This window comes from Salvia splendens, chromosome 19 (assembly GCF_004379255.2).
Source record: "Salvia splendens isolate huo1 chromosome 19, SspV2, whole genome shotgun sequence".
Taxonomy (NCBI): Eukaryota; Viridiplantae; Streptophyta; class Magnoliopsida; order Lamiales; family Lamiaceae; genus Salvia; species Salvia splendens.
In genome coordinates this window covers 4,643,903-4,661,675 of record NC_056050.1, presented here as the reverse complement: position 1 = coordinate 4,661,675, position 17,773 = coordinate 4,643,903, and the positions used below count along the sequence as shown (strand labels likewise).

The 17,773-nt window shown below is 33.7% G+C and overlaps 1 protein-coding gene across 2 annotated transcripts; it reads right to left on the bottom strand.

Annotated features, from left to right (window-relative positions):
• Positions 1–3,073: 3,073 nt before the first annotated feature.
• On the bottom strand, positions 3,074–14,776 carry LOC121779309 (probable LRR receptor-like serine/threonine-protein kinase At3g47570). Of its 2 annotated transcripts, XM_042176617.1 has the most exons (9): positions 14,311–14,776; positions 13,945–14,166; positions 13,638–13,850; positions 13,336–13,557; positions 13,015–13,227; positions 7,008–7,220; positions 6,096–6,239; positions 3,663–5,648; positions 3,074–3,566 (listed from the first exon to the last, which is right to left on the bottom strand). In XM_042176617.1, the coding sequence occupies exons 1-9, from the start codon at positions 14,771–14,773 to the stop codon at positions 3,163–3,165; spliced, it is 4,080 nt and encodes a 1,359-aa protein (XP_042032551.1). In that variant the 5' UTR covers positions 14,774–14,776; the 3' UTR covers positions 3,074–3,162. The 2 variants fall into 2 exon arrangements, with proteins under 2 accessions (XP_042032551.1, XP_042032550.1); XM_042176616.1 differs by having other exon boundaries at positions 13,945–14,776.
• Positions 14,777–17,773: the final 2,997 nt, after the last annotated feature.

The window sequence follows — 17,773 nt, the reverse complement described above, 5'->3', positions numbered from 1 at the left end:
TAGGCGCGTGTTCTTCCTATTCAACAATACTTATACGTTCCCACTTCCCAAAATACTATTAATTAGTATGTGGTAAGTCGGATGTCGATCCCACGAGGAATGGTCGTATCCGTTATGTATTTCAACACTTAAGAGTTTGGCGATGCCGCCACGCTTTAATTTGGGGTTGGGAATTAAACTACGAAATATAAACAAGACTTAAACTAATGTGGGAACTAAGAGTGCAAATAAAATTCAATATGAAGAAAGCATATACACTGGAACGTAAACTGGGCAAGCTAATAAACTGGGCAGTTTGGCAGGAAAATAAAAGCAGAATAATGACAACACCTTGTGAAATAGCACTTTCGGGAAATAAAGGAACAGGGGAGAGAAACCAACTTTTGTCACGAAAAATACTAAGTAAAAGAAGCAAAAGGAACTAAGTAGAAGGCTACTAACTAAATTCCAAGTGTTCACACCTAATTGAAAGCTAGAGAAACTAATTTACTAGGAAAGAGACACTTAAAAGGTGAAATCTAAAAGCCTACTTAACTAGCTAATTTGGAGACTTCCTAAAGTGACTAAGCTGACATAAAAAGCATGAGAGAGAGAGTTTAAAACTGATTTTGAAGGCTCCATGTCAAAGAGTGAAAAGGAATTGTACTAGTTGCTTGCTAATGGCTATTATCCAATGGTCAAAAGTAGTAGAAAACTAAACTAAACAAGGGATAAAAGGATTAACACTTTGTAATCAGATTTTGGGGTTCCTAAATACACTAAGGCACGAAAACATGAGTAAAGAAATGACTAAATGGCTGCTACACACTTAACTATGCTAGAGAAACACCAAATCAACAAGTTAGCTACCTAATTATGCCTTGAAAACACCAAATAAAAAGCTGAAAATTAACAACTTGGAGAAGATAAACAAATCTTAAGAACATTCAACAATGGAGGATAGAAATAACTAAAGAAATTACAGCAACTAAAACACACTAGCATACAAGAACCAAACTACTAAGCAAGGGGAAATCACCATACAAATTGCAACTTAAAACACATTGTTTTCTCTTCTTTTTTTACTGATTTTCGAAATTAAAGGGATGGAAAAAAAAGATTAACTAGCTGAACTAAACACTTAGGAAAGATCAAAGAAATAAGATGCAAAAGAAAAATCTAAACAAGCTAAGCAAGTAAAACCAAACTAGCAACAACCACTATTTTTTACTTCTTTTCTTCCATCAAAAGTTTCAAGTAGAATCAGCCCCTACAAGACCCTTTTAAAAGCATACAAACTTCAAATAAACAAACAAAGAAATCAACAAAGACAAAGGCTAGCTAAGGAACGAAAAAAAGTAAATCAATGCAAGGAATTTAAACTAAAAGCTCAAGAACACCAACAACCAAACATAAATGCTAAACACCTAGAGATTTAAATGCACCAAAAGCTTTTTAATATCAGCCCAACAACCTTAACTAGAGAGTTAAGATGTTGGAAAATGAGTACAATAAGGAACTAGGTCATTCAAAGCATTAAAACACTACACAACTACAAGCTTCACCCCATGGTGAGCAAAAGTGGCAATGGCTGCCTATGGTTCGAAATTTGCTTCAAGGATGAGAGAAAACTAAGCTTAGAGAGAGAAACTAAAACTAACTAAAGCTAGCTAAAGAGTGGTTCCCCCCCAAGTTGTTCCAAAAGGTAAGTTTTGTTGATTTTGTTACACTTCTTCCAACCAATCTGATGTGGAAGTCTTCTCCACTCCCAATGATGGTAGTTGGCTTCTTTTGCCTTCAAAAGTGTCGCTTGTGGGCATTGGTAGCACAAAGACTCGTCAACTTAGCTTTGAAATGCGACTTTGAGGAGCTGTCAACATTGCTCGGACACTGGCCAATCCATCAAACTGGGCAGTTTGTGTCTTGTGGATTATCTCAAACCACTGAATTTGCATCCAATTTTCCTCTACTTTGGCATGTAATCCAGAATCCATTCCATTAGCATGCTCGTCGGACCACTCCATTCATTTCCTGCCAAAACATACACCTTCTCATGCAAATATTCAACTAAAGAATGCAAAAAGTGATCCAATTCAAGTGACGAAAATTAGCCTATCAGGGTACGATAAATAATTATATCTTCGAGCTTCAGAATCGGTTAATTATCTTCTTTTAACTTGTCATTGTTTTTTTGGAAAAAGTTTCATTATCTTTTATTTGGATGACTTCCACGGTCAAAAAAAGAAAATATTATATTTATATATTAGGGATAATTTATTTAAGCTTTTGCAAAGTGAGTTATTTTTAATGACAAAACATCTTTTGGCTTATTTAAGAAAATTTTCAATAATTTTAAAAATGTATTAGCAATACAAAAATAAAAATATAAAATTTATTACAAGAAGATTAAAATACTTTACAAAATATTTGAAAAATGATTAAAATAATCAAAATATATTAAAAGGACAATAAATACACTTAATAAAAACTAAATGCATTACAAAAAAAAGTTAAAAATACATAAAATTAAAAGGAATTAAGCTTGAGAATAGTGAAAAGATAAGGAAATTAAATATATTAGTAGAAAAATAAAAAATGTTACATAAGAAAAATTAAAGGCATTAAATATTCTAATGAATTAAGAATAATAAAAGGTAAAAAAATGATTATATCATAGAGGAGAACATAAAATTATGAAAAGCACTTAAGGAGACCCGAACTTGGGTGCAGCAGGAGATATCCTAGGAATTTTACCACTGGGCCATCCACTCCAATTACGTTTAACCGAATCCTATATAGTATTATTAGAATTTTTTGGGGTACAGCTGTACCCCTTTGAACTTTAAAGGGTAAAAGAGACCAATTCATGGATGTCATTTTGAATTAATAAAAAATTCCAAAAAATAAATATAGAGACTGTAATGAACAAGTCATTCGTTAAAACTATTTTAACATTTCATGTATTGGATGATTTTTATGCTGTTATTTTACTTCCCCACAAAACTTAGTAGACATACTATATAACCTTTTAAATTTGGTTGCTATGTTAAAAACATAAGGGAATAGTAGACATTTTTCACTTTAGCACACCAAATTCCAAAATCACAATGAAAATTTTTGCAAAACATTGTAAGCTACGTTATTACATAAATTTACAAATACTGAATTATGGTTAAATGGGAATCAAACCACATTATTGTGAATACTAACATGAAATTTTTTTTGTGGACGATGCCTGCAAGTACTAGCTACGATTCTTGCATAAATCTTGTGCAGAGCAGCAGCTGCTTCAATCATGTTGATTCTCTCATCTGTTGAAACGGCTAAACATTTAATTGCCAATTCAAATATGGAAAAGAAACATTGCTCCTTTGCTGAAAAATGTTGATCTTCTATTGATAACAAATTAGGCGCCACCACTTCAGCTGCTGCATTTTGCTCCAATGCTTCACTTACCCACTCTTTCAAACTCCTTTCTTCACCGAACATATCATCCGTTGGCTTCGTTCCAGTGAACATCTCCAGCACCAGTATTCCAAAACTATATACATCTCCATTTATTGACACTTTGCCCTCCAATCCAAGCTCTAATTTTGTCACATGCATCCAACATTTTGTTAGGATTAGATCAAACATTTATATATGATGAAATTTAAGCTGGAAAGCTTAAGATCATATATCACCTGGTGCTGCGTAACCGATGGTTGCAATTGTTTGTGTTTGGATTACGGTTTCCCCTCCATCAAAAAGCTTAGAAATACCAAAATCAGCAAGATGGGCAACCATGTCTTGATCAAGCAACACATTGCTTGGCTTTATATCACAATGAACAACCGGGAATGTATGGCCATGGTGAAGATATTCCAAGGCGGCCGCAACATCTATTGCTATTTTCAACCTCTGTTTAAGATCTAGACTATACATGTCTGAATGTAACCATTTATCCAAGCTCCCATTTGGCATGTATGTGAGAATCAATGCTTTAAAGTCCAAATTACAACAACATCCGATAACTCGAACTAAATTTCTGTGTCGTATGCTGCTCAATATTGTAGTTTCAACATCAAAGCTCCTTATTGCTCCTTGTAGCTCCAAGTTGAACACTTTAACTGCAACTTTCAACCCATCAGAAAGGGTTCCTTCGAATACAGAACCGAAGCTACCTCTTCCAAGTAGGTTTGTTTCACTAAATGAACTTGTTCCTCGTTCAAGTTCTATGTAAGAAATTCTTCTGCATTCGGTAACTTGTGGTGAAATATCAACTGATAGGGCTACTCTTTTCCGTTTACACATCTTTACGAGAGCAAGCATTGCAATCACCACAATGACAGCTAAAATCACTGATGGCACAACGAGTTTCTTGAACCATGATCTATGATGATTTTCTGGGCAGGCTTGAACTTGAAATGTTATTGGACCACATAGAGCTAAGTTGTGGGAAAAAGATGGACCTCTAAAGCTACGAAAAGGACCACCATCTGGAATCCTCCCCTCCAATCTATTGTTTGAAACATTAAAATTTTCAAGGAAGCGGAGGTCTTCTAAGGACTTGGGTATTGATCCAGAGAGATTATTGTAAGATAAATCCAATGTTATCAAACCTTTAACCTTTCCCAAGGATTGAGGAATCGATCCACTAATCATATTATTTGATAGGTTAAGAAAACTTAATGTTTGGCAACCATCGATTAATGAGGGAATATCACCAGAAAATTGATTTGAAGACATATCCAAATAAGTGATTAACTTAAAATTCCCAAGCTGAGATGACAACTGGCCACTCAAATAATTGGAGGACAATCTCAAACTCACAAGGTCTGACAGATTCCAAAAGTTGGGAGGGACAGATGAATTCAATTGGTTGGAGCCTAAGTTGATGACTCTCAAGGATTTAACATCACCTAAGCATTCAAGTATTGGACCCACAAGCATGTTATCATCAAGGAACAAGTCCCCCAAATGATTCATTCGACAAAGATCGTTGGGGATAGACCCTACCAATTGATTGCCACTAAGATGTAGTCCTTGGAGTTGCTTCATTTTCCCAATTGTTGGTGGAATGAGTCCACTCAAATGATTTCTAGACAATCTGAGAAATAGTAAACTGCTTAAGTTGCCTATTTCATAAGGAATGACACCCATGATGCTGCAGTTTGATGCATCTATATTCTCAAGAGATGAGGACAAATTCCCAAGTGAAGGGGGTAGGATGCCATTCAACGGATTGAATGATACATCCAATAACTGCAAATATTGACAGTTACTTAATGAAGACAGAAATGTCAATTCATGTGTTGGGGATTCGACTCCACTCAAGTTATTTTCTCCAAGGACAAGTGACTGTAGGAACTTCAAATTGCCAAAGTAGGGTATAGAGCCACTAAATGAGTTGCCAGACAACTGTAAGTGTGTAAGTTTAGAAGCATTGGCAATAGAGGTTGGAATTGGGCCACTAAGTCTGTTATAAGCTAAGAAAAGCTTTTCAAGATTGACTAGTATATTCCCCAAATCTGACGGAAGAGTACCACAAAACTCATTAAATGTCACTTGTAAAGTCTTCAATGTTGATATGTTGAATATGGAATATGGGATGAATCCAAATAATGAATTTCTAAACACGGTGAAAGTCTCAAGTATTGGCAGAGTTCCGATCTCTTGTGGTAATTCACCTGCCATATGTATTCGCATAAATGACAGAGTAACATTGTTATACCATACTAAGCTATATAAATACTCCCTCTGTCCCATTTAAGATGAAACGTTTCTTAGTCGACACATTGAGAGAAAATATAAGTGTAACTACTATATGGAGAGAGAAAGGGAGTTAGAATATTTTAATTAGAGAGAAAAAGTGGTTGTATGTATTAATTGGAGATAGAAAGTTACTACTTTATTGCTTTCAAAAATAGAAATGTATCGTCTTATTTGCGACAAACTAAAAAAAAGTGTGTTATATTAGTTGGGACAAACTAAAAAAATGTGTAATCTTAGTTGGGAGAGTATGAGTAATTTAGACTTATAAAATCCAAATTTAAACCTCTGCATTTGTTATCATAAAAATTGTTGAAAGTGCATAGTTGTAAAAGCAATAACTGATCATGTATATATGGTAATACCTGTGAAATGATTGTACGACAAGTACAACTCTCTAAGCATGCTCGCATTTCCAATTGCACGAGGAATATTGCCACTGAGATTGTTGTTGTTTAAGTTCAAGAACTCAAGATTTATACATTTCCAGATATTTGGAGGAATAGGTCCTTCAAGAGCAGATATTTTATTGATTAGTGCTAATATGAATATCAGCAAAACCATATTGTGAACTTACGTTAAATGCAAATAGTTTGAAAAAATAACTACTCCTAATAAAAAACAGAAATCTATTAATGATAATAACTTCTTCTTTGAAGGTTTTTTGGTATTTTTATTAAATCCTAATCATTTGTATATACTATATCATACTCCCTTTGTTGATCTACTTTCCTTTTTTATTTATCTCAATCAAGATTACTCATTATTAAAATGAAAATAGTTTTATCTTTACTTTATTCTCTCTTACTTTAGTCTTTCTATTTAACACATAATCTAAAGCTGCATAAAATTCCATGCCGTCCAAAGAATGGGTCATCTTCCTTGGAACAGAGGGAGTACTAAAAGTGGAAAATGAGGTTCAACTACTAAAAATGGTAAAGTGAAATGAGACGTTTATTGGGAACCGTCCAAACAAGGAAATATTCGACATTTAATAGGAACCGGAGGGAACACTTTATTTTATTTTAATTAATAATGAATTAATATTCTAATAAGTCAAAATTTCACTAATCGTCCATTGACCGTTAGTTTTTGAAGGAACCGTCATAAAAGACCAATTCAACGATGATTTCCTTTGTTTAGGACTTAATTTTTAAAAAGTGAAGGGTCTAGACCAACTTTATTTCGGTTATATGTTTAGGACCAAAATAGTACTTTGCTCTAGATTTTTTTTGGTAATGATAACTCTCATTGAAGTTAAGCATGCGATGATGTACCTGTGAAATTGTTGTTATTGAGACGCAACTCCTTAAGCCGTGGTAGATTGTGGAAAGTTGGGATACTTCCTGACAAACTATTGTACGCGAAACTCAAGATTGTCATGGAAGACATGTTGAAGATTGATGATGGAATGTCCCGTGTTAGAGAAGCGCCTTCAATGTTTAATATCTCTAGTCTCGAAAGATTCCCCATTTCTTCTGGAACTCCTCCTGTGATCCATATATATCAATATAATTAGATGTAAATGTATCATTTCTTTTGGAATATGAACAAAAAAAAGACACTCATGCATACACAAATTGCATCACATAACAATTGGACTCTAAAATAATTCTTATATTAAAGTAAGAAAATATATTTGTACCTTGAAAACCACTATTGTACCCCAAGTACAACTCTGTAAGCATGCTCAATCTCCCAATTTCACTTGGGATGTTGCCACTAAAATTGTTGAAGGATAATGATAGGATCTCAAGATATGTGCATTTCCATATATTTGGTGGAATCTGCCCTTTTAGTTGGTTTGAAGAGAGTGAAATCTCTTTTATTTTGTTAATGTTTGACAAACACGAATTTTGCATGTTTTTAATGGCTAGATTTGACTAGATTTAAATGTCAATCATGCAAATTATGTTCTTAAATTGCATATATTATACATTTGGTATTTTGAATGTGTTTGTTGATAAATGATAGAAAAAGATAAAAAAAAGGTGCAAAAAGGCCAAGGTGTAGCAGTCTCTGTTCGAGCCCATTCTGCCAGCACGTTTGAAGTCCAATAAGTTCTTACTACATGTCATTTTCTTCGTCTTCGAAAGATCTTCGCGTGGATACCTTAAACATCTAAATCGAAGTTATGTGGAGAAAGTTATGACCATTCTACGAACGTTGCGCAGTGCAGTCAAAAGCAGACGGAAATTTGGCGAAAATTAAGGAAAGAAAGAAATTGTTGCCAAATCTCTCCTATTAATTGAAGAATTCGAATTTACCATCTTTACCATTACTTGGAGGATACTTTTTACCAATTATAAACCTTTTTCAAGCCTATATATACCCCATAACCTAATTCATAATATTCATCTCAGAGCCTCCAATCCTTCTCCCTCTCTACACTTCTTCCATTCCATATTCCACCCTTAAATTCATCCATCTTCCATTGGAGCGGAGTTCTGCAGATCCAGGCAAGAGAAGAGAAGACTGAAGATTGAAGATTCAACCTTGGGTTTTATCAATTTCTTTCATGTCTCGTACTTTAATTGTAGTTTTTACTTGTCTATGAGTAGAACATATTTTGTAGAATTTTTGGTAAAGATATTCGATTGATTTTTCTTGTTAGCTCTTGCAGTTATTTGATTTATCTGGTGCTTTCTATGTTCAATTGATTAGCTACCTCTTGAATACATGTTAGAGTTGATTAGAGTACTCGGGAGACGAAATAATTGACTTGGAAAAAGGGATAATTCACACCTTAATTCAATAGAACTCGGGAGAGTTGAGGTTTTGAGTGAGGTCTTTGATCTTATATGCTTTTAGGAGTTAGGGGTTTAAGGGTTAGAAGGGGACTTCAATCCTATCACCTAATCTACAGGTTTCTCACCTCGGGAGGGGGTTTAATCTATAATTGTGATCGACTTAATAGCTCTGGAGACCGTAATTCAAGGAAGTCGATTGTGTTTTTGGATCCTAAAATTCTACATTCTTAAGCCTGCTTTGTATTATTTCTTTTTATGTTTTCTTTTTTTTTTGTTTATTTCTTTCAGTCTAGTTTAATTAATCAACCCAAAAATCACATGTCTCTAGATAGTATATGATGCTTAGTATATGATAGTCAGTTGCAATCTTATTCCCTGTGTTCGATATCCCGGTACTGACCTTTAGCTATACTAGATCTACCCTGTATGCTTGCAGGTATTTTTAGTGCTAATAAATAGTGCATCAATTTTTGGCGCCGTTGCCGGGGAATATTATTGCTTTAAGCTGATATTGTAGAACGGTTGATAATACTAATATGGAGTGTAATATTTTGTATAGTTTTGTTTTAATTATTTTTATTTTATTTGTTTTGCAATGAGCACGAAGCACAACAATGGATTACTCTGCGCTCCTATGGAAGATGCAATTATCTGCTACAACATTTGATATACTCCGTAGAGCGTGGGTGAGATATAAAATATGCTTGCTCTCTTGTTTTTATTATTTTTTACCTTTAGTTTTCTCCTCCGTAGAGCTGAAGTTTTTCTCCATAGAGCTTAAGTTAAATAAAATAAAAATAAAAAGTTCTTTTCTTTAAACTTTTTTTTCTTTTCCGTTTGAATTTTTCCTTTTCTTTTTTTCCCTTTTTTTTAAAAGCTTCTTTTTCTTCGTTTTTTTTAAAGAAAATCTTAAAAAAAGAACGAAAACTAGAACCTCCTTCCCTCTATTTTTATTTTATTTTCTCCACATAAATCACCGACACACACTTCAAATTCACATCACTTAAGCAAATTCTTTGTACTCTACCAATTATTCATGTGCTTAGCTGTCAATCAACAGAAGGTACGTTCTCTTTTAATTTCTGAGCTTTGATCTTGAATTCTTTCATTGAATGAGTTTGTTGTTGATATATATATTGGGAGTTAGGATAGGAGTTTGATGAGTGACGATTTAATTGGGATTTATTTTTGGTGAATTTGTGAGTTTTGGATATTTGCAAGAAATAGTTGTTGGGTGTGCTTGCGTATGTTTGATCTTTGGTGGATGAAAATTGAATATCACTTTGGCTTGATTGTTGATACACATAGTTCATGTTCATAGCATTGCGAGACTATTTTATCTTGCATGAATTGTGTTTTTAGGAGCTTAAATTGTTTTGCGTGATCTTGGTCTACTGTTGAAAATTTTTGCAATTAATTGGGGGATAGAGAATATTACGGGGGATGAAAAATGATCATGTTAAGGTAGATAATTTGATTTGCATATTTTATGCCTTGATATGATTAAAGTTTAGGGGATTGCCACATGTTATGCATTGTACTCTACTATAATTTTCTTCATTCTATGCTCACATTGCGAAATAGTAGGTACATAAGGCATCCCAAAGAAAATTCCGAGAATGGAGGATATTTTATGAGCCCCAAAGAACGTCAAGCTAAAGACGTTAACCAAGCGCTTGTTGGGAGGCAACCCAACATTGGTATCTTTTTTTATTTAATTTGATTTGTTTTCTTAGTTTACTCACATCTCCACCGACTTTTCAAACTTATTCTTAACGTAGTTTTGAATAAGTTTGGGGGGATGAAGTGGTGGACAGTGAGTTTAGTTGTTTTTGTTTTTTTTAATATATTTTGTTAAAATAAACCCGAGGTGAATCTTGTCATGAACATAACATAGAAAATTTAGAAATACTCATGTTTAGGAACATCAGACCGAGTTGCCTATGATAAAAAATTTCGTTTATATGTTGGTTGAGTTGACTTGATGCATTGATTTGAAGGTTTAGTGAAAAGGTGCATAAATAATGAATTGCTTGTTTACCTTGAATCATGCTTGTACCTTGTAAGACTTGAGCCATAAATTTATTTCTTGTGTGATTTATCTGCATTCATGTATTTGTTTCTAGAACTTGCTCCTAGTCTGCTTAAGTCTGCAAAGTGTTTAAATGATAAAAGAGGACGTTAGGCCATCCTTCTTAGCTACTTTATATATCCAAATTTATGACCTTATTCAAAATATTTTTCTCTAGCTAGCCACTTTGAGCCTTTAAAGCCTTTTTCTTTGGAAGCTAAATAAAAGGGAATATCCATATACTCTTGGTGAATTTTAGTTTATATTTTGTGAAAAGAGTTGGAGAGATAAGGTAGAAAGAAAAGTAGTGTTCTTACTTGTGAAAAGTGTATAGACACCTGTGGTTTGAATGAGATATTTGGTTGTGCATAAAAAAAAAAGAAAGGATGTACAAAAGAAAAAAAATGAAAAAAAAATCAAAGGAATTTGGGAAGTGAGAAGAAATTTAGACAAAGTCTAGAATTTACTGAGATTTGAATTGTTGGTGGGGTGCTAAGTTTGATGTAGTAGAAATTGATCAATTTTGCTATGTTTGGGTTTAGTCACTTTTTAGCCATATTTCCACACCTTACCAAAGAGCCTACATTATAACCTAAAATAAAGACCTTTCGGATTTTTGATTTTAATCACATAAAGTAGAGGAGGGATTAGACATCGAGCAAGCCTATGGTAAACTTTGCATGTTGCATGATCTGAGAGCATATATTCTTTACCTTATACACTTTGAGAGTGAGTGATAAACACACTTCTAAACACTTGTGAGCGCATGTACTTCATGGTGATCAACGAGCTAGTAATGAAAATGCATTAATAAGCTTTGCTTGATTTGATTTGTATTCTTGTCAAACTCTTTATTTCTTGTTACAATTTTTGAGGCAACTATGAAGTCTAGTTCTTACTTAGCATCCGTGTTTCTTTATTAGTTTTTCTCTTGTTTTGTTTGAGGACAAACAAATAATTAAGTTTGGGGGAGTTGACAAACACGAATTTTGCATGTTTTTAATGGCTAGATTTGACTAGATTTAAATGTCAATCATGCAAATTATGTTCTTAAATTGCATATATTATACATTTGGTATTTTGAATGTGTTTGTTGATAAATGATAGAAAAAGATAAAAAAAAAGGTGCAAAAAGGCCAAGGTGTAGCAGTCTCTGTTCGAGCCCATTCTGCCAGCACGTTTGAAGTCCAATAAGTGCTTACTACATGTCATTTTCTTCGTCTTCGAAAGATTTTCGCGTGGATACCTTAAACATCTAAATCGAAGTTATGTGGAGAAAGTTATGACCATTCTACGAACGTTGCGCAGTGCAGTCAAAAGCAGACGGAAATTTGGCGAAAATTAAGGAAAGAAAGAAATTGTTGCCAAATCTCTCCTATTAATTGAAGAATTCGAATTTACCATCTTTACCATTACTTGGAGGATACTTTTTACCAATTATAAACCTTTTTCAAGCCTATATATACCCCATAACCTAATTCATAATATTCATCTCAGAGCCTCCAATCCTTCTCCCTCTCTACACTTCTTCCATTCCATATTCCACCCTTAAATTCATCCATCTTCCATTGGAGCGGAGTTCTGCAGATCCAGGCAAGAGAAGACTGAAGATTGAAGATTCAACCTTGGGTTTTATCAATTTCTTTCATGTCTCGTACTTTAATTGTAGTTTTTACTTGTCTATGAGTAGAACATATTTTGTAGAATTTTTGGTAAAGATATTCGATTGATTTTTCTTGTTAGCTCTTGCAGTTATTTGATTTATCTGGTGCTTTCTATGTTCAATTGATTAGCTACCTCTTGAATACATGTTAGAGTTGATTAGAGTACTCGGGAGACGAAATAATTGACTTGGAAAAAGGGATAATTCACACCTTAATTCAATAGAACTCGGGAGAGTTGAGGTTTTGAGTGAGGTCTTTGATCTTATATGCTTTTAGGAGTTAGGGGTTTAAGGGTTAGAAGGGGACTTCAATCCTATCACCTAATCTACAGGTTTCTCACCTCGGGAGGGGGTTTAATCTATAATTGTGATCGACTTAATAGCTCTGGAGACCGTAATTCAAGGAAGTCGATTGTGTTTTTGGATCCTAAAATTCTACATTCTTAAGCCTGCTTTGTATTATTTCTTTTTATGTTTTCTTTTTTTTTTGTTTATTTCTTTCAGTCTAGTTTAATTAATCAACCCAAAAATCACATGTCTCTAGATAGTATATGATGCTTAGTATATGATAGCCAGTTGCAATCTTATTCCCTGTGTTCGATATCCCGGTACTGACCTTTAGCTATACTAGATCTACCCTGTATGCTTGCAGGTATTTTTAGTGCTAATAAATAGTGCATCAATGTTGTTGCACATGTCATTTGGGAGCAAACCTTACAAAGAAATTTTTTTATATATACATATTAGATGATTAAGCGATACATTGAGAAAAATATTATGTGTAGGGTTGATATATGTACCTGTAAAGTTGTTACCAATAAGATATAACTGCTCAAGTTCCGGCAGATCACGAAAAGTTGGGATATTTCCTGACAAACTGTTGTAAGGTAAGCTCATGATTTTCAAGGAAGAAATGTTTAAGATTGAAGATGGAATAGTTCCAGTAAGAAAAGCTTGGTCAATGTTTAATATCTCGAGTCTTGAAAGATTCCCCAATTCAGGTGGAAGTCCTCCTGCAATTGTAATATATCAACACATTTAGTAAGATATTTATAGTTCATGAATAAGAACAAAAAGATGTGCATGCATAAACATATTGAAGGAAATAGAGATATTTATACCTCGAAATCCATTATTGTAACCCAAATACAATTTTTTAAGCATGCTCAATCTCCCAATTTCAGGTGGGATGTTTCCACTGAAATTGTTGAAGGATAACGACAAAGTCTCAAGATGTGTGCATTTTCGTATATTTGGCGGAATCTGCCTTTCAAGTTGGTTTGAAGAGAGCAAAAGCACTTTTATTTTGTGCATGTTGTTGCACATGTCCTTTGGGAGCAAACCTTGTAATGAAAAAGTCCTTTTATATACGTAGACAATTAAGAAATACAGTGAGACAATATTTATAACTGGGATGATATACCTGTAAATTTGTTATCGTCAAGATATAAATTTTCAAGCTCTGGAAGATTGAGAAAAGTTGGGATATTTCCAGACAAACTATTGTACGAGAAGCTCGAGATTGTCAGGGAAGACATGTTGAAGACTGAAGATGGAATAGTTCCCGTTAGAGAAGCGTTATCAATATTTAATATCTCTAGCCTTGAAAGATTCCCCATTTCCGGTGGAACTCCTCCTGCAATCAATATATATATCAACATACTCAATTTGCTATAAATGTATCCTTTAATGGTAAGAACAAAAAGACAAATAAAAAGAGATGCTTATACCTCGAAAACCATTATTGTACCCCAAGTACAACTCTGTAAGAAAGCTCAATCTCCCAATTTCACGTGGTATGTTTCCACTGAAATTGTTGTGGGATAATGACAAGATCTCAAGACGTGTGCATTTCCTTATATTTGGCGGAATTTGCCCTTCAAATTGGTTCCAAGAGAGTAACAAGATTTCGATGTTGGGAATATTGTTGCACATATCAATTGGGAGCCAACCTGATAGGTTATTATTTCTAATTCTAATATCACTAAGTGAAGACACGTTGAAAATAGCATGTGGTATGGACCCACTCAATTTATTATTGTGCAAGTGTAATATTTGGAGCTTGGAACTTTTAAACAAAGATGAAGGAATTTTACCTAAGAAAGAGTTACTATAGAGATAAAGTTCCTCCAATTGAGGTAAACTGCCCAACCATGTTGGTATTTCTCCGGTGAATGAATTTATTCCAACATTCATCACCTTCAAACGACGTAATTTAGAGAGCTCAAAGGGTAAGATCCCCATGAAACTGTTGGAACTGATGTCCAAATATCTTAGAAACGTTAGATTTCCGAGATGTGGAGCAACAGTTCCAATAAGGTCGTAGCCAGAGAGATTGAGGGCAGTGACGCGACGGTGTTTGAGGCCGCACGACACACCAATCCAGTTACAGACTGATGTGTTTTGCGACCAATTGGTGCTGAAGATATCATAAGGGTCGGAAGTGATGGAGTTTTTGAAGGAAATAAGTGCATGTTTATCTGTGAGTGAATTCAAGGAGAGGGCAAAGCTATTCAATAATAAGATAGAAAGAGCAAAGGATAAAATAAGATTCTCCATTAATTTGCTGCTTCGTTTCAGTTGGCAGACTGTGTTCTCTATAACAGATGCTTTATAGTTATGAGTTAGTACTATGATAATTTATTATTATTAATTTATTTTTTCTTTTAGTATTGATTTATTTGAGTCTTCGTCAATGATACATTCGTCCAAATTTACTTGTATTGATTTATTTGAGTCTTCGTCAATGATACATTCGTCCAAATTTACTTGTAGAACATTTTAATTACATTATACCTATTCGAAGCCATCATTTTTACGTACGATGATCTCAAGAAAATAGAGTAGTACTCCCTCTTTCCTGTGCAGTAGAGGCGTTTCATTTTCAGTCGTCGTTTAAAAAAAATGATAATAAATTGTTAAAGTAGAAAAAAATAAACTAAGAGAAAGAATAATATTGAGAAATACTCTTATTTATATTATTTTTTCTCTTACTTTACTTTACTTTACTTTTTTCCACTCTAAATATTTATTATTATTTTTTCAAAACGTATGCTCAAAATGAAACGCCTCTGAGGGACAGAGGGAGTATTAAATCTCTATTAATTGGCTATTTTGTTTTAGCATTCTTTGGTAATTAGAGTATATATTATGCTATTATCACTCATTTTACACACAATTAATATAAAACAAACATATAAATTAACCATTAACATTTTTCGTTCCACTCTTCTTAATAAAATAATTTTTTTTAAATCCTGCATCAGTCTAATATTGGAACAATTAATAAGGACCAGACGGGACTGAGGGAGTACGGGTGTCAGTTCAATCCGAACCCGATAGCTGACCTGAATAGTCCGCTAAAATTAGAGGGTTAGGACTCAAAAAATCAGAACATGGTTAGAAATTGGGCTAGCCTGTTCGGGTTGGAGGGTTAAGCGGGTTAGGCTGCGTGCCAAGCTGCAAAAAGTAAGGTTTTTTACTTGTTTTTCATTTGTCATTTTGCACCCTTCATTCGAACCATTCCTCCACATACTCATCTTTTTTATTTTCTCTATAAAAAATATGTCCTTAAAAATTTTCTATACAAATAAATGGTAAAGAATGAATTATATTTGGTTGTTTCTTAAAGATTTGATACTTTATATCCACCTTATATTTCATTTTCTATTTTAATTCGCGCTAAATATATTTTTATTTATAATATTGATTTTGTCAATGATGTAAATGTATATATATTATTCTTATTTGTAGGAAATATAGAATTTCTTTTATTATAAATTTATAAGTAAATTTTCATTAACAGTAGTGTTTGGCTTGGTTAGCCCAATGGCTTAACCCAATACCCAAACAATTACAATTAGTATTGGAAAATTTTAATTCGGTAAATTTACAGTCTGATTAATCCATATCTGATCAACATTCCTAAATGGGGATATATATTAATTGCATCAAATCTTTTCATACTTATCATTTTAAGTCAGATTGCATCACATCACATTCCTAAATTTACAGTCTGATTAATCCATATCTGAGCAATAATACTTTTCATACTTATCATTATAAGTCAGATTAAAGTTTGATGTAGTAAAATCTCTTTTAAGTTTATTTGGAGTAAAAAATATTAAAATCAAATTCTTCTCACCACACATAATTTTCATAAGATATTATATTCCATAGAAATATAAAGTTTTACAATCTATTGCTCCAACAACATGACATTGCAATGTACTAGAAAACTCCACACTATCAAGAAGTCTATTTATTGTATTACGTGATCAACTCGGCAAACTATGTTGGTCGTCGTTGACTCCACTTGTCACATTGTTTTTTTTTAATAAAAACAGTATAAACAAATACACCAGATAATACTACCACTCCTTTCTAAAGTAATTACATTATAGTATTGCAGATTGCAATTAATTTAGAAGATTATCGTCTTTTTTGGATGAGATTTTGTGTTGGATTTGCTCCTCAATTTATAGACAAATTTTGGCAATTAGGTGGTATAGTAATAGTCGAGTGCTTGGAAAATTTAAAAGTAGTCAGATATATAATAAAAAATAATAAGCTATCAGATGGACAAATGAAGTAGTGAAAATTGAAAACCGACAAAACAAGTTAAAATGAGGGGTCTATTTATAATTACAGCATATGGCATGAAGAATGAGTTATATTTGGACATTTATTACGTAATGAAGTTTCACAGGTTAAATAGCGGTCCATTGTGAAAAAGAAATCACATCACCTGATTTTTCAACTCAGGCAATTAAATTAACCTAACAAGAATTAATTGATCAAAGAAATGGTCAAAAAGTAGTGACTATTAATTAAGAAAGATGTCAGTCAACTCAAACCGACAATTGATTTCCAGACTATCGAAATGACTATTTATCGTTCTTAGGCCACCCGCAACGCGTCACGCGGGTGGCTCGTAACCCGTCACGCCGGGACGAGACGGCAGCGAGACGCGTCCCGTCTCGTCCCTAGCCCACCGAGCGTCCCGTCCGCCGAGACGAATGGCGAGCCGTCTCGCCACGCGCCCGCGCGACGTGGCGCGGTCCAACGCCATGCGAGACGCCCACTCGCCGGCCCGTGAGTGGGCATCGTCACGCTGACGCAATAAATCATTTTTTAAAAATTTGAATTTAAAAAAAATAAAAATAAAAAATCGAAAAACGATAATTTTACAGTGTTTTCGACCGTTTTTTCTTTATTTATTTATTTTATTTTTTTACTCTATAAATACTTCTAATTCATCCTCATTTCACACACAAACACACATCTATTCTTCTCAAATCATCTCCATTTCCTCTCCAATTTTCATTTAACCTGTCATCACAAAATGTCCGGTGACGGAAACTCTGGCGGTGGCGGCTCCGGCGGGTTTGACATCAACACGTTCGGCGACTGGGGGCATGTACAATGTCCTGGGTGGTGGTTCCGGTTCTATAAATTTGTATTTTAAATTATGTAATTTTAATTTTTTTAGGATTTTAATTATGTTTTTTTTATTTTTTTGAATTTTAAGTTGTATTTTTATTTTATGCTGTAATTTTA